This window comes from Bos indicus x Bos taurus, chromosome 2 (assembly GCF_003369695.1).
Source record: "Bos indicus x Bos taurus breed Angus x Brahman F1 hybrid chromosome 2, Bos_hybrid_MaternalHap_v2.0, whole genome shotgun sequence".
In the NCBI taxonomy this organism is placed as follows: domain Eukaryota; kingdom Metazoa; phylum Chordata; class Mammalia; order Artiodactyla; family Bovidae; genus Bos; species Bos indicus x Bos taurus.
The window spans coordinates 67,282,881-67,304,690 of record NC_040077.1 but is presented as its reverse complement, the minus strand read 5'-3'; the positions used below and the strand labels follow the sequence as shown (position 1 = coordinate 67,304,690).

The 21,810-nt window shown below is 37.4% G+C and overlaps 1 protein-coding gene across 4 annotated transcripts in view; it reads right to left on the bottom strand.

Annotated features, from left to right (window-relative positions):
- DPP10 (dipeptidyl peptidase like 10) overlaps nucleotides 1-21,810 on the bottom strand; it is a 1,640,795-nt gene that overhangs the window by 388,567 nt on the left and 1,230,418 nt on the right. For all 4 annotated transcript variants that reach the window (XM_027562155.1, XM_027562148.1, XM_027562166.1 and 1 more), the window contains exon 4: nucleotides 11,480-11,574. In XM_027562155.1, coding sequence (XP_027417956.1) covers nucleotides 11,480-11,574 — 95 coding nt within the window. The remainder of the gene's footprint in view (nucleotides 1-11,479; nucleotides 11,575-21,810) is intronic.

Genomic DNA, 21,810 nt, shown 5'->3' with positions numbered 1-21,810 from the left:
AATCAATCCTGAATATTCATTGGAAGGACTGATGCTGAAGTTGAAGCCAATACTTTGGACACCTGATATGAAGAGCTGATTCATTAGAAAAGATCTAGATGCTGGGAAAGATTGAAGGCAGGTGAAGAGGGGATGACAGAGGGCGAGATGGTTCAATGGTATCACTGACTCAAGGGACATGAGTTTCACCAAGCTCCAGGAGATGGTGAAGGACAAGGGAAGCCTGGCGTTCTGTAGTCCACACAACTGAGCAACTGAACAACAATAATACCAGAACTTTCTATGATAATGGAAAGGCTCAGTATAAGCATTATCCAAATTGGTAGCCACTGGTTACACTTGGATATTGAATGTTTGAAATGTGACTGTTGTAACTAAAAAATAGAGTTTTTAACTTTATTAGATTTTAAATAGTCATATGTGGCTAGTGACCGTCTTATTGGATAAGCCAATATACTGTATATATTTTCCAACCATGTTTTCACTATGTCATCTTTAAAATGTCAATGAGGAAGACTAAAAGTAATATATTCTTTATACTAATTTTACAAAATATCAATTGTTAATATTTAATGAACACATATAAATTATGAGACAAAGAATAAGAAGAAAGCCATATGACTATAAAAACAAGATTACACTAAATGAGAGATTGTAAAAATAAATGCTTTATTCCCAAAAAACAGAACTAACAATGTGAATTTATTTGCCTTCTTTTTTTTTTTTACTAAATATATAAGTATATATAAAGCTGTAAGATTATCTATATAAACTGAATTTGTATTTACTATTACTTTTGGTAAGAATAGAATATGTAGATGGAACGTGCGTGCTTGTATGCTCAGTTGCTTCAGTCGTGCCTATTGTTTCAGACTCTTTGCGAACCCTATAAACTGTAGCCCACCAGGCTCCTCCATCCATGGGATTCTCCAGGCAAGAACACTGGAGGGGGTTGCCATGCCTTTCTCCAGGGGATATTCCCAACCAAGGGGTTGAACTGACATCTTTTAGTCTCCTACGTTGGCAGGCAGATTCTACCATTGGCTCCACCTGAGAAGTCCAAATGGAACATACCTCAACATAAAAAAGGACATTTATGACAAACCCACATCATACGTAACAGTGTAAATTGGAAAGCTTTTCCTCTAAAATCAGGAATAAAACAAGAATGCCAACACTCACTTCTAATTAACATAGTATTGGAAATCCTAGCCACATCAATCAGGCAAGAAAAAGTGCCCAAACTGGAATGGAAGGAATAAAACTGTCACTATTTGCAGATGGCATGAGCCTGTATATAGAAAGCCCTGAAATATTCACCAAAAAAATTTAGAGCTAGTAAATAAATGCAGTAAGGCTGTAGGATATAAGAATAATATACAGAAATCTGTTGCTTTTCTATATACAAATATGAACTAAAAGAAACAGAAAGCAAGAAAGCAATCCCATTTAAAAATCACATCAAAAAGAATACAATACTGAGGAAAAAAACTTGACCAAGGACTTGAAAGACCTACACTGTGAAAAGTATAAAACACTGATAAAGAAAATTGAAAATGATACAAAGAAATGAAAAAATATCCAATGTTCAAGGATCAGAAGAATTAATATTGTTAAAATTCCCATACTACCCAAAGCAATTTACAGATTTAATGGAATCCCTATCAGAATATCCATGACATTTCTCACAGAACTAAAACATATAATCCTATAATTTATATGGAACTACAAAAGACCTCAAATTGCCAAAGCAATCTTGAGAAAAAAATACAAAGCAGCAATAACCAAGTTCCCTGATTTCAGACTATACTACAAAGCTATAGTAATGAAAATAACATATGCTGACACAAAAGTAGACACACACATCCATGGAATGGAATACACAGCCCAGAAAGAAACCCACAAACTTATGGTCAATTAATCAACAACAAAGGAGGCAAGAATAGGCAATGGAGAAAAGACAGCTTTTTCAATAAGTGGTGCTGGGAAAACCAAACAGTTACATATGAAAGAATGAAAGTAGAATATTTCCTCATACCATATACAAACATAAACTCAAGATGGATTAAAGACCTCAATGCAAGACCCATAACCACCTGGAAGAAAATATAGGCAGATATATAATTTCTTTGATGGAAATTATATCAATATTTCTTAGGGAATCTGTCTCCTCAGGCAAAGGAAACAAAAGCAAAAATAAACAAATGGGACCTAATTAAACTTAAAAGCTTTCAGACACCAAATAAAAGCATTAACAAAATGAAAAGGCAATCTACCGAATGGATGAAAATATTTGCAAATGACATGACTGATAGGAGTTAATATCCAAAATATATTTACTGTGTATTTGGCCTTACTAAGGAAGTTTTTCCTTTCATAATGTTCATGTTTCTCGTTGAGACCTTTTCTTTTTCACTTAGATTAGTCTCATTAACACTTTTTGTAAAGCTGGCTTGGTGATGCTATAGTTCTAACTTCTGCTGTCTAAAATTTTTGATCTCTCCTTCAAGTTTGAATGAAACTGTTGCTGGGTAGTTTCCTTGGTTGTAGATTTTTCACTTCTATTACTTTAAATATATTCTGCCACCCTTCCTACCTGCAGAGTTTCTGCTGAAATAACTAAGAGCCTAGTAAGAGTTGCCATGCACATAACTTGTTCTTTGCCTCTGCTGTTTTTAATATTCCTCTCTTTAACTTCGCCATTTTAGTTTCAGTGTGTCTTAATGTGGTTCTCTTTGGGTTGATTCTGTTTGAGACTGTGTTTCCTGGATGTGGGTGTCTGATTCCTTTCTCAGGTTACGGAAGTTTTAAGCTATCATGTCCTCAGACCTGTCCTTTGACCCTTTCCCTAATTCTTCTTCTTTAGGACCCCTATAACATCAATGGTACTATGCTTAACATTGTACCAGAGGCCTCTTAAACTGTCCTTATTTCTTTTTTATCTCTTTTTTTTTCTTTTTTCTTTTCATCCTTAGTGGTTTCCACTACTCAGTCTTCCTACTTGTTGATCTGTTCCTCTGCATCACTTAACTTATGGTTTATTCCTTTTAGTGTATTTTTTTCAGTACTGTATTCTTCATCTCTATTTGGTTCTTCTTTATATTGGATTACCCAGAAAGTTTGTTAGGGTTTTCCCATAACATTTTTCTAAAAAACCCAAACGTTCTGGCCAATCCAGTACTTTCGTACACTGTTAAAACGTCTAACTTTTCATTCTTCATCAATTCTTCTCTCAAGTTTGTTGATTATTGTAATTATCTTGAACTCTTTATCTATTAGACCATATATCTCTATCCACTTCACTCAGTTCCTCTGGGGTTCTGTCTTGTTCTTTTGTTTAGAACTTGTTCCTCTGTTACTTTGCCCATTTCCCTAATTTGCTGTTTCTCTTTCTAGTATGTTGGTTAGGTTTCCTGACCTTGGAAAGTTGGAAAAGTGGCCTTGGAAGTGGTCTTTTGTAGGAGGTAGACATCCTGCATCTCAGCAGCACATTCCCCTCTGGTCATTGGAGCTCTATGCTCTTGGGGTGCCCCTATGTGGGCTATGTGGGTCCTTCTCTCGTGGTGGCCTACTTTAGGCAGTATGGTAAGTGTGCTAGCCCCTGGTATGATTGGTTGCCAGTCCCCTGTCTTGTACAAAAGACTGACAGCCACTGTGGAGCCCAGTCACATGGTGGCTGGCTGTGGAATCCAGTGCTAGTGCTGGCATACTCCAGGGCAGTGCTAGGTTCTAGGCGGATGGCTTTAGGGCTTTTGGCTTTCTTGGATTTAGTGTTGGCCTGCTGGTGGGTTAGGCTGGTTCCTTACATGACTGGCCACAGGTTCTAGGGTATCCCAAAGCTGGTACTGGTCATTGGAGAGTGGGGCAGCTGGCAGAGGAGTACAAAGTGCTCACCCATCATGGATAAAGCCAGGTCCAAGGGCTAGTGCCATCTGCTGGAAGACTGAGCTGGGTCCTAGGGTGTTGGTGTTGAACTGCTAGTGAATGAGGCTGACCACAAAGTTAGAACTGGATGGCTGCTGGGAGGGCCCAGGGCCCAGAAGGTTCTAGGGACCATTCATGCCCACCGATGGATAAAGCAGTGTCCCATGGTCTCTGGCTGCAGGGCCCTCCTGGGGGTCGTTGATCTAGTACCTGTGTACTGATTTATGAGTATTCTTCATGGACCCTGTGGTGGACAGGGTCCTCTCCAGGGCTGGTATGGGCTCAAGAAGTCTTAAGGCAGCCTGCCTGCTGGTAGGTGGGACTGCCTCCCTGCCCAGCTGGTTGCTTGTCCTGAGGGGTTCCAGTACTGGTATCTATGGGCTGGTAGGTGGGGGCAAGCCAGGGTCTTGTTTAAAAAAGCTAGAGGGAAGATTCCAAGATGTCCTTTGATAGCATCAGTATCCACCTGGTAGAAGGAGCTCCCCAAAATGGCTCTTGCCAGTACCTATATCCTCAGAGTGAGCTCCAGTTGCCTCCTGCCTCTCCAGGAGACTCTCAAAAGATCAGCAGATAGGTCTGACCTAGGATCCCCTCAAACTACTGCTTCTGCCCTGGGTCCCACAATGTTTGCGATTTTGTCTATGTATGCGCTTTGTAAGTGAAGTCCTATGCTCCACAGTCCTCTGGATCTCCTAAAGTAAGCTCCTCTGAATTTCACACATATGTTTTGCATAAATGTATAAATAAACCCATACATTTTGGTGGCTCTACTTTTTGCTTTAGTACCACCAGGCTGGAGAGCCCAGTGTTGGACTCAGATTCCTTTCTCATTGGGAAGAATTTCTGCATTTGTAATTATTCTCTCATTTGTGGATCATTCTCCTGGAGGAATGGGTCTGGAATATACGCTATAACTCTGCCCTTCCTACCTGTCTTGTTGTGGTTCCTTCTTTATATCCTTTCTTGTGGAAGATCTTTTCTAGTAGATTCTGGTCTCTCTCATCAGTGCTTGTTCAATAAATAATTGTAACTTTGATATGCCCATGAGAGAAGGTGAACTTAGGGTTTTAATACTCTACCATCTTTGTATGCTTTACCTGAAGCTAGACTTTTAACAAATAAGTTTTCCATGATTATAGCCAGTATGTGAAACCATCTGGCTGATCAGAAGTTTCCAAAAACTTTACTTTATTTCAAATCTTAAGAGGTGACATTTTGGTTATCTTTATCTAACAATTATTTGCTTGTAACATTGTTTTTTGTCTTTTGGTTTTTTTCATCAGGTAGCTCTTTACTCTATCATGGATAGAAAATAAGTTCCTTAATTTCTTGGTGGTAAAAAGATTTGTATCTATCTCCTACCCCAAATGCTCAGTGGCAGAATAAGTGAATATTAAACAAAAATAATACAGTGGTATGCAAATCAACTGATGCTATCTCTATGCATGATAAGTCCAAAAATTTCTCTTGGTTCTAGTCAAATCTATTTCATATTGATCTATAAATAAACAGTTGTGAGGCAGGCGATAGATGGACCCCAGGCTGAGCAGCTGGAGTTTCTCGCCTGTAGACAGATACTCCAAAATAGCAGGAGGGAGGAGAGGCTAAGCCCAGCCCAGATAAGAGATAAAGGATGACATATTCCTCATTCTCAAAGTCAGAGACATTCCTGAATACATAGAACGTGTAAAGACCAGCTCCTTGAAGAACCATAATGGAGGGGGTACCACCCCATAGTAAGTGACAGACTTTTCGCTAGTGTCCATCTTGGCAGAGAAATGCACACACATATGGGAAGACCCTCATATACAGACCTTCAATACAGAATCAGAACCAGACAAAGCAAGATAACTGGCCAAAGGTAACCTGGAAGAAATGACCTGTGTAAGTGATTAATCAAAAAAGTAAGAGAGTTCTAGAAAAATATCTACTTCTGCTTTATTGACCACCAAAGCCTTTGACTGTTTGGATGACAACAAACTGTGGAAAATTCTTAAAGAGATGGGAATACCAGACCACCTGACCTGCCTCCTGAGAAATCTGTGGGCAGGTCAAGAAGCAACAGTTAGAACTGGACATGGAAAAACAAACTGGTTCCAAACAGGGAAAGGTGTACATCAAGGCTCTGTAGTGTCACCCTGCTTATTTAATTTATAAGCAGAGTACATCATGAGAAATACCAGGCTGGATGAAGCACAAGCTGGAATCAAGATTATTGGGAGAAATATCAGTGACCTCATATATGCAGATGACACCACCCTTATGGCAGAAAGTGAAGAACTAAAGAGCCTCTTGATGAAAGTGAAAGAGGAGAGTGAAAAGGTAGGCTTAAATCTCAACATTCAGAAAACTAAGATCATGACATCCGGTTCAATCACTACACGGCAAATAGATGAAACAATGGAAGTCTGTCAGAGACAGACTTTATTTTTTGGGGTTCCAAAATCACTGCAGATAGTAACTGCAGCCTTGAAATTAAAAGATGCTTGCTCCTTAGAAGAAAAGCTATGACCAACCAAGATAGCATATTAAAAAGCAGAGAGAGACATTACTTTGCCAACAAAGATCCATCTAGTCAAATCTATGATTTTTCCAGTAGTCATGTATGGATGTGAGAGTTGGAATATAGAGAAAGCTGAGTACCAAAGAATTGATGCTTTTGAACTGTGGTGTTGGAGAAGACTCTTGAGAGTCCCTTGGACCGCAAAGAGATCCAACCAGTCCATCCTAAAGGAAATCAGTCTTGAATATTCATTGGAAGGACTGATGCTGAAGCTGAAACTCCAATACTTTGGCCACCTGATGTAAAGAACTGACTCATTTGAAAACATGCTGATGTTGGGAAAGATTGAAGGCAGGAGGAAAAGGGGACAACAGAGCATGAGATGGTTGGATGGCATCACTGACTCTATGGACATGAGTTTGAATAAGCTCCGGGAATTGATGATGGACAGGGAAGCCTGGCTTGCTCCTTCCCACAGGGTCGCAAAGAGCAGACATGACGGAGTGACTGAACTGAAGTGAACTGAAGTGATTCAAACTACCACAAAGGTGTGACTATCTCTGAGCCTCCCCCTAAGTCTATCCACATATACTCTTTTCCTCGAATACGCACTTTACTTGTTTCACTGCTTCCCATTTCTATGTGAAAATTCAGTTCTACACAGCAGTGGGCCAGGGCCTTGTCAATTGTCCCTGCTGGTCTAGTGGCTAGGATTCAGGACTCTCACTGCCACAGTCAGACTTCAATCTCTGGCCAGGAAACCAAATCCTGCTTCAAGCTGCTGCAGGCTGAGCCTGGACCAAAACATATGCAGGTCACATTCCTTGGAATCATTAAAATATATGAATTTCCCCTCTCTGCTTTAGGCTATTTTAATAGCATATTTTTAAAAGCTTACAGATATCTTACAGATATTCCATGTCTCTTCCAATATTAGTACATAAGCTGTCTCTTTAAAAGAAGAAATCTTAATAATGTTTAAGCATATGGCTTGGAATCGTGCTTTCAATTCCTTTCTAATGTCAAACAAAGATTTGATAGAACTATTTATGAATACTGGTGTTTTCTGCCAAGACCACTGGCAATATTCAAATTATTGACAATAGAAAGAATACAGCTAATACTTATGAAACGTTTTCATAATTATGACACTGTGAATTAGCTTTGTTTGAAATAGTTCTGGGTTTATGAGATAACATTTCCAAACACTTAGAAATGATTAAGAGCAGTTTGGGGGCTAAATCATTTCTTTCACATAACTCCTTTTCAAAAAGCTATATACCCTTTAATTTCTTCTTTCATTACAAATCTACCTATCTTCAAAACAAAAGAATGCCTTAAGACAACTATTTCAGGAAAATTATTTGCTTTTGTTTTATTTTGACAGTCAGGGTCAGTATTATTTTTAATCATAGTGTCTGCTGTATATGATTACACAGCTAATCATATTCATATTTAAAATATATATAAGAGAACTGACAGTATGGTGTCATCTTAATTTTTAAAATAAATTGACAGTCACATTTTTTAAAAATATATCTTATTAAACAAAAGGCTATTCTGCTTTCACATTTTAAGTAATTTTTTTTTCAATTGCTTTGGTACACTTTTATTACAAAGATTTTTATAGACATCTAATCCAATTAATTATAATTGTAATTAAAGTATCACTAATTGTTCAATGAAAAAAAATGAAACTGCAGTATGAATAAAATTTTTATGCTCCGATAGATTTTTTTCCCAAGAGAATAGCCTGAGAGAGAAAATATATCTAGAACTTAGCCTAGTATGCACTTTAAAACACAACTGTGTTTAATAATGCTATCTTGGAGTTAGGAGGAGGAAATGATTAAATGAGTACCTTTGAATTTATCTGGAATCATGGTAATTTGTATTTTTTGTTTGCAGATCTAAGTTAACTAGTTGCAAATATAAGCCACATTCCAATCCTTATCCTCACCCTCCTCTGTTGAATTCTGACACCTCCAGGACTTATAAATTGCTTAAGTATCTGTGCTGTGAGATAAATGTCTTTAGGGATCCTATGAATCTTAGAAGATCAGTAAATTTGAATATTTGTTAAATATTACTTAGTGGTAATTAAGAATCATGACTAACTACAGAAGAGTAGAAAAAGACCTCAAAAGGATTTTTAAAAGATTAAACATACAAGCATAATGATAAAATGTTATTAATCAGCACATGGAGAAAACCACAATGAGATGGGATTGGTATGAAGTACCAACAGCAGAAGGGAACAATAACCAAAAATGTTTGTTTGTTTTGTTTCTTTTTTGATGCACCAAAGAGACTAATAAAGCAAGGAATAAATTCTGGGGAAAAAAAAAAAAAAAGGATAATTAACAACCAGTAGAAGACCTCGTTTGGAGAAGGAAATGGCAACCCACGTCAGTATTCTTGCCTGGGAAATCCCATGGACAGAGGAGCCTACTGGGCTACAGTCCATGGGGTTGCAAGAGTTGGACATGATTGAGTGATTAAACTACCTACCTGCCTAACTAGAAAACCTCATTAACCTGTGTAAGGGGATGATCAATATGGGAAAGTCACACACCAGATATTCAGGTATTAAGAGTCTATTCTTAAATGCTTGACCACTAAAGGCCTATACCCATCCTCATCAAAAATATTACTTTATAATAAAGGAAACAAAATACAAAATGCATTTAAGTTTCTTCTCCAAACTAGTCTTATTGAAATTAACTTGCATTGACTTAAATCAGCAAATCATTAGCTGCCATCATTACCAATTTCTGCTTTCTACCCCCTGGCCTATTTCCTACTGATGCCTTCTTTCCCACTGATTAAAACATCTCTCAATGATTCCTTAGCCTCTTCTCTAATATCCCAGAGGACCACCAAAATAAGAAACAATAGAGACTTTCCTGGTGGCCCAGTGGTTAAGAATTCACCTGCCAATGCAGGGGACACGGATTTGAACCCACATTTGGGAAGATTACACAGGCCACAGAGAAACTAAGTTCAAGTATCAACACAACAACTAAGGCCAGGCGCTGGAGCCTGAGTACTGCAGCTACTAAAGCCCGGTGCCCTGGAGCCCACGCTCTGGTAAAAGAGAAGCCACCACAGTGAGAAGCTCATACACTACAACAGAGAGTAGCCTCTGCTCGCTGCAACTAGAGAAAGCCTGTGAGCGGCAACAAAGACCCAGCACAGCGAAAATAAAAAATAAATATATTACTTAATTAAAAATGGAAAAATAAATAATAGATACTGTTCCATGCTGTTTATTAAGCTTTTTCAGGAATGTTAGCATTATCTCCCTCAAGGAAATCCATATTTTAGAAAGTGAGAAATATGCTTCATATTTCCTTGGCATTCCACAAGTATTAATACAATTACACATTGCATTCAGAGTACCTGTTCTTCTAATATCTGTGAAATGACTGATTCATTTAAAAACAGAAATGTCATTGTTATTTAGTTAATAGCCTAATTGCTAAAGTACATGAGCTGTTTGGTTTAGTCTAACAGATATATACATATGCAATCACTTCATGATTTCAACAACCACTTCTCTCTTATTAAATAAAAACACCAAACAACAAAATTTTTAGTTCATCTCTTCCACCTGACCACTCTGTTATAAACATGAAGACCAGATGTTTATTGCAAATGTACCAGTAGGAATAAATACAAAAAGTATCTGATAATTTGCTTATTTCTTTAACTTGTACAGAAGGTCTTCTGAGGCCTTGTACTATGTCTATACCATATTAACACATTTAATAGGAAATACATTGAACCTTTATCTAAAACAGTAAGCAAATAACTGTATACTATTTTTCAGTGGTGTTTGATAGCTAGATTTTGAACATTTGAAATAGTTAATTAACTATCACTTACTCATTAGGTAATCACAGCTAAATATAACCTTAAGATGGTGTGCTTAGTCACTCAATCATGTTATGTCTGACTCTTTGCAACCCCATGGATTATAGCTCGCCAGGCTCCTCTGTCCATGTGTATTCCTCAGGTAAGAATACTGGGGTGGGTTTCCATGCAAATCTAAACAAAGAGGTCTTAATTTACCCCAAAGTTCATATACATTTATAAGAACAAAATACATTCAGTTGTTTATTTGATCATTGCTAGGCCAAACAATGATTCAGGAGAAGAGGAATGATATTGACAGAATGCAAAATTATAAAGGTAAAACACAGCAACCTCAACAAAAGGCCAGTTTTACAAAACCTGTCTTCTACTTGATTTGCAAAATCACAATTAAAAGCAAGTCAGGAAGAATGAGAAGTAAATGGAGAGAAAAAGTTATAATGATCTGGGTTATACTAACTTTTTTAAAAAATTGGCCTTTTTATGTTTAAACTGACATAGAAAATACTGGAATAAATATTCATTCAAAAAATAATATTCTTAGAAATATTTATAAAAAAAAAAGAAATATTTATTCATTTACTAAAAAGGATCAATGGGGAAGAAACAAAGCAAATGGTCACATGAGTATTTCCTATCAACAGATCTCCTGATTCGACATAATATACTAGCCCTAACGAAGAACTGATGCTTTTGAACTGTGGTGTTGGAGAAGACTCTTGAGAGTCCCTTGGACTACAAGGAGATCCAACCAGTCCATTCTGAAGGAGATCAGCCCTGGGATTTCTTTGGAAGGACTGATGATAAAGCTGAAACTCCAGTACTTTGGCCACCTCATGCGAAGAGTTGACTCATTGGAAAAGACTCTGATGCTGGGAGGGATTGGGGGCAGGAGGAGAAGGGGACGACAGAGGATGAGATGGCTGGATGGCATCACTGACTCGATGGACATGAGTCTGAGTGAACTCCGGGAGTTGGTGATGGACAGGGAGGCCTGGCGTACTGCGATTCATAGGGTTGCAAAGAGTTGGACACGACTGAGCGACTGAACTGAACTGAACGTCACCTGAAAAGTTTTGCAAGTACTGAAGCTAAAACAAAAGGCCATTAGGTATACTTTGAGAGCATTCTAAACAACACCGAAATGATTAAAGTAATTAATTATTCATTACTTACAAAAGTAGTGTTTTCCAATAATAATGTGGTAGTATTTGTTTCTATATTCAGTTTAATGACATGTCCATTCTCGCTTTTATACACCACATCTGTATCTGCAACAACAAAGATATGAACAATTGACAAACACATTGACTAGGTAATATAATGGCTATAGAGAAGATAATGTGCATAATAAACAGGCTCATTGGAACAATGACTGTTAGCCTTTAATAACCTGAGCAGATCTCTACACTTGGGTCATATTAATCCTCTTCAGTGATCAGGAAGCCTGTCTAGCCTATGGCCTATTGTGCAAAGAAAACAGGGTTAGTGAGAGGGTCACTGAGATTCTTGGCTCAACAAATGAAAAGTAATTAAAATATGGGCAACCTGCTGCCCATTCTGAGCTTAGAAAGAAGAGACAAAGAGAAGCACCTCCCATTTCTGAAGCTGTTACCGATTAGTGATGTAGTTAAACTTTAACGAGGCTGCCCCTGAAACATAACTAGACATATTTCTGAGACTGTCATTATGAACCACATTCATGCAAATTTTTTCATGTATCCAGTACTGCCACCACTCAATTTCTACTCAACTTCTTTTTCCCTTGGGATTCGAATTATGCCTCTGATATTTTGCCTGGGTTGTCTGATCAAAGGTCAAAATCTCTGAGACTGGTACAATGCCAACCATTGTATCCACTTTGTCAACTTTAAAGAGAATGCTGTCCTCAATTTAAATAGCTGCATTTAGTTTGGAGAACTGATAATGTTATATAATTTTGTGTTTAATTCAGCCACATTAACCAGGAAATTAAACCATTTTAAGAACTCTACACCTGAAAATATCAACTTGAGAAAAATTGCCAGGAAGAGTACTCAGAAGTTAAGAAAAGAAAGATATCTATATTCACATAAAAGATATATAAATTATATATAATATATACATATATATGTAATTAGATAAAAGGAAAGATACCCAAACAAAAGTAGTCTTGTCTTTTTTTTTTTTTTGCATGAGCATAACCTCCTTTTCAGTTTTACTGTTCTAAACTTCTCCATGGTATTACACTTCCCTAACCCTATGTACTTCACTAACCCTATGTACTGAGCACCAAAGAATTGATGCTTTTGAACTGTGGTGTTGGAGAAGACTCTTGAGAGTCCCTTGGACTGCAAGGAGATCCAACCAGTCCATTCTAAAGGAGATCAGCCCTGGGTGTTCTTTGGAAGGAATGATGCTAAAGCTGAAACTGCAGTACTTTGGCCACCTCATGTGAAGAGTTGATTCATTGGAAAAGACTTTGAAGCTGGGAGGGATTGGAGGCAGGAGGAGAAGGGGATGACAGAGGATGAGATGGCTGGATGGCATCACCGACTCAATGGACGTGAGTCTGAGTGAACTCTGGGAGTTGGTGATGGACAGGGAGGCCTGGCGTGCTGCAATTCATGGGGTCGCAAAGAGTTGGACACGACTGAGCAACTGAACTGAAATGAATTGAACCCTATGTACAGTCTTGAAAAAAAAAAAGGCAATATTGAGAGGGATTGGACCTATTATTCACAGTAAGTAAAGTTATATAAGTTACATATAACTTATATAACCCAATGGTCATCATCCATATACTGGCAGTAAATAAATACTACATGTTGGATTGTCAAGAATATGTGCAAATGCCTGACATTTTGACAGAGCAAGGTTTTCTGACTGTTCTCTAGTTATTGCAACCTTATAAATAGTAACACCTAGAAGTTATGATGAGAAGCAATTAATACTAGCAAAAATAAAGTTTGTTTTTCTTCAGCATTTCATTCAGAAGATCAAGAGCCCAATATGACTCTCCTACTAGAGTCAGGGATGACACAGAGGTCGATGATTCTTCTTGACTTCAATCAAATGGGGACAGGGACACGTTGGAAAGATACAGAAAGGGAAAGATGGAAAGACATGGGCCACAGAAAAAGACAAAGTGTTTTAAGACAGAAGAAGAAGAGACAAAGATTTCCAAGTTACTATCTGAACTGTACTTAGATGTACTGAAAGATAAACCTATGAGATCTTTAAAATAAGGTCTTCTGTCACCTTCTCAATTTCTTCCATCACGTACAAAAAAATTTAGGTTCTTTTCATTATGAACTTTACTTGCTGACCTTTCTCATGATGTAAAAAAATAACAGGTTTTACACACATAAATATTTTATATTTATATTCTTTCCCTCTCTTCCTTTTCCTTTCTATCTCATAGTTATGGGCACAGGCTCAACAGTAACCCTGGTCACCTGTGCTACTCATTCAGTCTTGCCAGCTGACTCTGGTCTCCTGTCTTATAGCTCTCAATCAATGCTTACTTGAATCAATAGTCCAACCTCAATAAACTCACTTCATGGCAAATAGATGGGGAAACAGTGGAAACAGTGTCAGGCTTTATTTTTTGGGGCTCCAAAATCACTGCAGATGGTGATTGCAGCCATGAAATTAAAAGACGCTTACTCCTTGGAAGGAAAGTTATGTCCAACCTAGATAGCATATTCAAAAGCAGAGACATTATTTTGCCAACAAAGGTTCGTCTAGTCAAGGCTATGGTTTTTCCTGTAATCATGTATGGATGTGAGAGTTGGACTGTGAAGAAGGCTGAGTGCTGAAGAATTGATGCTTTTGAACTGTGGTGTTGGAGAAGACTCTTGAGAGTCCCTTGGACTGCAAGGAGATCCAACCAGTCCATTCTGAAGGAGATCAGCCCTGGGATTTCTTTGGAAGGAATGATGCTAAAGCTGAAACTCCAGTACTTTGGCCACCTCATGCGAAGAGTTGACTCATTGGAAAAGACTGATGCTGGGAGGGATTGGGGGCAGGAGGAGAAGGGGACGACAGAGGATGAGATGGCTGGATGGCATCACTGACTCAATGGACATGAGTCTGAGTGAACTCTGGGAGTTGGTGATGGACAGGGAGGCCTGGCGTGCTGCAATTCATGGGGTCGCAAAGAGTCGGGCATGACTGAGCGACTGCACTGAACTGAACTGAAAAGTTCAGAGAGCATGAACAGTGATTCTTCTTCAATGGAAGTGACAAAGTAGTACATGTCATTATTGTCTCTCGTTGTAAGAGGAAACCCTCAGCAGGTGATGGATTATATTGGGGTGGGGGAAGAAACATTCATTTTTATAATATTTCCCTTAGAATCAGAATAGAAGTAAATGGAGCTTGTTTGAGAAGATAAAGACTACACTTAATATTTTTAAAGTAAATTAATTGGATAATCATTTAGACTTGAAAAACATCTGTAGAGATTTGTGTTTATAAATGCCTTTGAATCTGCACTCCTGCAAATTTTACTAGTGGACTTTCAGTGTTGTATTAGTAGAAGAAACCTTTCTTTTTTAAAATTTAACTGTAACTCTCTAGGTTAACATTTGAAACAGATTTCTGCATGAATTATTTTAAAAGCATCTAACATCTGCCTTTATTAATTCTCTTTAATTTTTTTCTGGTCTTTAAATCTGATCTTCTGGGTGTCATATTTATGCTACTTTACTATTTGATTTATAATCACTAGTGGAATCTCCTAGTTTTGAAACTCCTATTATAGCATTAATAAATTACTTTCTGGAATTTATTTTACAAGTGTCACTTCATATTTTCTTTAGTATTAAGTAATGAAATATGAGTGAATTAGATCAATGAGTAAAGTGTTTTAACACAAGAAGATCAAGGTGAGTGTACTTGAAAAATTCTTAAAACACTGTATTAGACATGTCTATACAGTACTTTGATTAAATAATCTTTCTTCCTTTTCAGCTCATTGAAAGTTAAGAGTCAATTATCCTGAAGACACATTCAATTCAGTCATGCTTTTATTTTTAAATGAAAAGACATGACAAGAGAGAATCACTGTCTAGCTTTTTCATCCTGAGCTATATGAATGTGTTTTTTGTATCTGCCCCACCCCCAAATTCTTGTCATTCTAATTCCTTTTTCTACAATTTGTAGCAAAAGGAAAAAATAGTACTATATCCTAAATTTAAGTTCTTTCAGGTAAAGGTAAGCTTTTAGTTTATACCTAGTCCACACAAAGCAGGTAGTAATGCAATTCATATTATAGTTCAGTTCTCAAATTGCTATTGAAATTTAGAACTGAGGCCTCTGCATTCACCCAGACTGTCAGGATATACATCCACAAGATTTTACTTTTAGAGCTTGCAAGTTTTAGCCCATGAATATAAGACTGTAAATTAGTACAAAAGTTAATTTTTGTTTCAGAAACTTTCTTAAAAGTAATGTATCTGAACCATAAGCTCCCAAATCTGAGCAAATTATCAACTGTTAATTCAGTCCCTGATACCGGGAAAGATTGAGGGCAGAAAAAGAAGAGAGCAACAGAGGATGAGATGGTTGGATGGCATCACAGATTCAATGGACATGAACTTGGGCAAACTCTGGGAGATAGTGAGAGATAAAGGGGCCTGGTCTGTTGCAGTCCATGGGGCCACAGAGTTGGACACAACTTAGTGACTGAACAACCATAATTCTTATTAGTAACTGTTTCTCTAAGAGTCACTTCAAGATATTTGTCTCTCAGTGTCAATCTACCTAGGCCGTTACATCATGAAATGCACACCTCTTCAATCAGATCCTCACACTGGAAAAGCTGTCTTAACAATTCACTTCTAGATTTCCAGCCCTATACATAACCCCCATCCCATCCTACCCTACCAATCCCTCCTTCTGGACATTCTAAGACAGTCAAAATATTGCCCTCCCTGACTAAAATAGGTAATAAACTCAGCTTCGCATAACAGGTTATTCTGGGTGTTGACAGCTGATGAAATTCACTTTCCCTGAATATCTATATAAAGTCACCTTATTTTTTAATGTTATTATTGATAATTATGCATTTAATTTTAACATGATAATTTGCTTTTAATGTTTCAAAATTAAATCTATCATCCATCATCCATCTGTGGAGAGAATTTTCAAAAAGTGGAAAAAAATCTTGACAAATTGATGGCTTGAAACATTTTAATCCAAATGTGATTTTTGCCCTAAAAATCTATTTTTTAACATATCTCAAAGAAAAATTCTATGGCATCTTTTTTTTTTTAATTCACACTCAATCAAATTGAAAAAATTAGAAAAAAAGAACAGTAAAACAAAATAATGAAATAATAATCACTGAAAATGTTCAAATAAATTCAGGAAGAATATGTTAAATATCAAAATAAGATTTAATCATTATTTAAAGATATCAATAGTAAATCTAGACTATTGAATTAATCATAACTGAAACACAATAGGCCCTAAACCATCTCTCCTAAAACACTGCTCATATCTGTAGAAATTTTCCTCACTTTTTAAAGACCCCCAGCTTCATATATTCACCTGTGAACATTCAGGCCATCAGAAATGGCTTATTGTCCTTTTTGTCTACCTCAAAATATCATTCCATATACATTCTTCTCTTTCCTCAGACTTCTAGAAAGAGATGCTCTTTCTTATTTCAAAAGCTAAAAAAAAAAAAAAAAAATACAGCTGTTTTTTAACCAAATTGAATATGTTCCATAATTTTAAATATCTTTTTTTAAATTTTATTTTATTTTTAAACTTTACATAATTGTATTAGTTTTGCCAAATATCAAAATGAATCCGCCACAGGTATACATCTTGCCAGTTACTTGTATTTTTCATGGTGTATATATTTCTTCTCTATATTAGAAATTAATAATAATAATCACTATCATTCAGCTCTTTGCTCTTTTCCAGGCTTTTGTCCTTTCAAAATAAGCCTCAATAAATCTTCTGTACAAGGGGTTTCAGACTTATCCTGTGTGCCCACCATACATGTAATTCTCCGTATCTTTCTGAAGCAGTTTCAGCCCTCATTCCCCTCAAATAACAAGCTGCCAACATCAAAACTGACCTGGGATGACCAAATCCAATGTGCTTCCCCCCATGCTTATCCCCACCTTACTCAGCTTTGCATTGTGTGACACTTAAAATGAGCAGAAGGATTCTTAAGTCCTCTTTTGCCTTTGAACCATTATCTTGGCCTGGAATCCTTTCTTGGAACTGGAGGAATCAACCTACCTGACTTCAGGCTCTATTACAAAGCCACAGGTATCAAGACAGTATGGTACTGGCACAAAGACAGAAATATAGATCAATGGAACAAAATAGAAAGCCCAGAGATAAATCCACGCACATATGGACACCTTATCTTTGACAAAGGAGGCAAGAATATACAATGGATTAAAGACAATCCCTTTAACAAGTGGTGCTGGGAAATCTGGTCAACCACTTGTAAAAGAATGAAACTAGAACACTTTCTAACACCATACACAAAAATAAACTCAAAATGGATTAAAGATCTCAATGTAGGACCAGAAACTATAAAACTCCTAGAGGAGAACATAGGCAAAACACTCTCTGACATACATCACAGAAGGATCCTCTATGACCCACCTCCCAGAATATTGGAAATAAAAGCAAAAATAAACAAATGGGACCTAATTAACCTTAAAGGCTTCTGCACATCAAAGGACACTATTAGCAAGGTGAAAAGACAGCCTTCAGAATGGGAGAAAATAATAGCAAATGAAGCAACTGACAAACAACTAATCTCAAAAATATACAAGCAACTCCTACAGCTCAACTCCAGAAAAATAAATGACCCAATCAAAAAATGGGCCAAAGAACTAAATAGACATTTCTCCAAAGAAGACATACAGATGGCTAACAAACACATGAAAAGATGCTCAACATCACTCATTATCAGAGAAATGCAAATCAAAACCACTATGAGGTGCCATTTCACACCAGTCAGAATGGCTGCGATCCAAAACTCTACAAATAATAAATGCTGGAGAGGGTGTGGAGAAAAGGGAACCCTCTTACACTGTTGGTGGGAATGCAAACTAGTACAGCCACTATGGAGAACAGTGTGGAGATTCCTTAAAAAACTGGAAATAGAACTGCCTTATAATCCAGCAATCCCACTGCTAGGCATATACACTGAGGAAACCAGAAGGGAAAGAGACACATGTACCCCAGTGTTCATCGCAGCACTGTTTATAATAGCCAGGACATGGAAGCAACCTAGATGCCCATCAGCAGATGAATGGATAAGAAAGCAGTGGTACATATACACAATAGAGTATTACTCAGCCATTAAAAAGAATACATTAGAATCAGTTCTAATGAGGTGGATGAAACTGGAGCCTATTATACAGAGTGAAGTAAGCCAGAAGGAAAAACACCAATACAGTATACTAACACATATATATGGAATTTAGAAAGATGGTAACAATAACCCTGTGAACGAGACAGCAAAAGAGACACTGATGTATAGAACAGTCTTATGGACTCTGTGGGAGAGGGAGAGGGTGGGAAGATTTGGGAGAATGGCATTGAAACATGTAAAATATCATGTATGACACGAGATGCCAGTCCAGGTTCAATGCACGATACTGGACGCTTGGGGCTAGTGCACTGGGACGACCCAGAGGGATGGTATGGGGAGGGAGGAGGGAGGAGGGTTCAGGATGGGGAACACATGTATACCTGTGGTGGATTCATTTTGATATTTGGCAAAACTAATACAATTATGTAAAGTTTAAAAATTAAAAAAAAAAAAAGTCTACACATTCTACTCAAACAGTTGTTGTCTAAACAAAGACACCCTGCAAAGCTCAACTCTGAGCTCTTTTTTTCCCAATTGCTATTCTCTGAGTGGTCATTTCTACTTCTCGCTCAGCCACTAAGTCATATCCCATTCTTTGTAATCCCATAGCAGGCCAGGCTCCTCTGTGCATGAGATTTCCCAGGCAAGACTACTGGAGTGGGTTGCCGTTTCCTCCTCCAGGGGATTTTCTGGACCCAGGGATCATATCTCCTACAGCCCCTGAATTGACAGGCAGATTCTTGACCACTGAGCTATTTGGGAAACCTCAAAACCTCCAAAATTGATTTTTTAAACTTTTGAGCCCTGACCTCTCCTGTATGTTGGCTTTATATTTCCATTTCTATGCTAGATGACATACATGTCTTGCAGATACATAAAACATAGCAGACATATATATATTTATGTATCTATGTATGTATGCATATGTATATACACATATAAGTTCATTACATCTTCTCTTTCTCTTCTACTCCTATATTAATATTATGCCTTATGACCTCTCATTTGGAGGATTGCTTTAGTTTTTTCAGTGTTCTTTATGCCTGTAGTTTATTCCCATAACATAGTATAACATCCTAAAGAACACTTGGAATTCTCTCATATGCTTGGAAAACAGTCACTGCACTCAGGTTACTCACTGAGTGGCTTCAGCATATATTTCCCTATTTATTATCTCCTGATCTCTATTTTTAAAAAAAGCCCTAATCATCTATTGTTGAGAGTTGTCCAGAAGTCTTTTTTCACTCCCACTCTATTTTGCTTATGATATCCAGTATTCAAAGACCAAGTCCTGTCCAGAATTTTCATCTTTCCCAAAGCATTGTTAGATTCTCAGCACTTCTAACGTCTTTACTCTGTATGTCTCTTTTCTGCACTTCTACATGAATCATTTAATATTTAATCATATAATTTCTTTCAAATATTTCTACTATCTATTTTTATTCAATATCAATGTGTTTATTTTGGGTTTTCAGTTACTTTACAAATTCCAGAAACACTCTATCTCTTGTTCCTTTCAAAAGTGAAACTGCATACACACATATTCCACAGTGTATATTAACATGAATTTACTCTTCAAGTGTCTGCATTAATATGGCTTTAATATTTCATAACATTATTGCCAGGAAGATGGGGTTGCAAATACCCTCATCATTTTATTTTTTTCAGGAACTTTCTGAAAACCCATTTATTTGAAAAATAGATTACTCAACTAATGCTCACTAAAGTAAACATTTCTTTCTCAGAACAATACATAACTCAACCAAATGACTGCTTACTATTCAAGATCTTCTCCCAAGACCTCACCTTCTAAAATTCACTAGTCCCCAACATTTCCAACACAAAACTTCAACCAGTCCTAATCAATACTACTTATTGAAAGACCTGTAAAACCACATCCCCCCAAAACCTCATAAAAAACACCTCTCCTTTGCCACTCTGTTTGGAGAATATGCTGCCCACTTTCAAGTGGGCAAGAAAGTGATCTTTACCAAGTAAGCAACAAACTCATCTCTACTTCTTCATGTACATAAGGTTATTTTGGTGATACTTTGAGAGAACTAATATTCATCAGTTTATAATTTCTGTAGAGCAGAATAATATGGCATCCATCCCAATGAAGGATCTTAATGAATTTTTCCCTCTACTACAATATTCTTTTTAATATTTCTCAATTTAATTTATTTTTCAATTCAGTTCAGTCATTCAGTCGTGTCTGACTCTTTGTGACCCCATGAACCACAGCACGCCAGGCCTCCCTTTCCATCACCAACTCTTGGAGTCCACCCAAACCCATGTCCATTGAGTCAGGGATGCCATCAAACCATCTCATCCTCATCATCACCTTTTCCTCCTAGCCGTCAATATTTCCCAGCATCAGAGTCTTTTCCAGTGAGTCAGCTCTTCACATTAGGTGGCCAAAGTATTGGAGTTTCAGCTTCAGCATCAGTCCTTCCAATGAACACCCAGGACTGATCTCCTTAGGATGGACTGGGTGGATCTCCTTGCAGTCCAAGGGACTCTCAAGAGTCTTCTCCAACACCACAGTTCAAAAGCATCAATTCTTTGGAGCTTAGCTTTCTTCACAGTCCAACTCTCACATTCATACATGACCACTGGAAAAACCATAGCCTTGACTAGATGGACCTTTGTTGTCAAAGTAATGTCTCTGCTTTTGAATATGCTATCTAGGTTGGTCATAACTTTCCTTCCAAGGAGTAAGCGTCTTTTACTTTCATGGCTGCAATCACCATCCATAGTGATTTTGGAGCCAAAAAACATAAAGTCAGCCACTGTTTCCACTGTTTCCCCATCTATTTGCCATGAAGTGATGGGACCAGATGCCATGATATTAGTTTTCTGAATGTTGAGCTTTAAGCCAACTTTTTCACTCTCCACTTTCACTTTCATCAAGAGGCTCTTTAGTTCCTTTTCACTTTCTGCCATAAGGGTGGTGTCATCTGCATATCTGAGGTTGTTGATATTTCTCCCAGCAATCTTGATTTCAGCTTGTGCTTCTTCCAGTCCAGCGTTTCTCATGATGTACTCTGCATAGAAGTTAAATAACCAGGGTGACAATATAGATCCTTGACATACTCTTTTTCCTATTTGGAACCAGTCTGTTGTTCCATGTCCAGCTCTAACTGTGGCTTCCTGACCTGCATATAGGTTT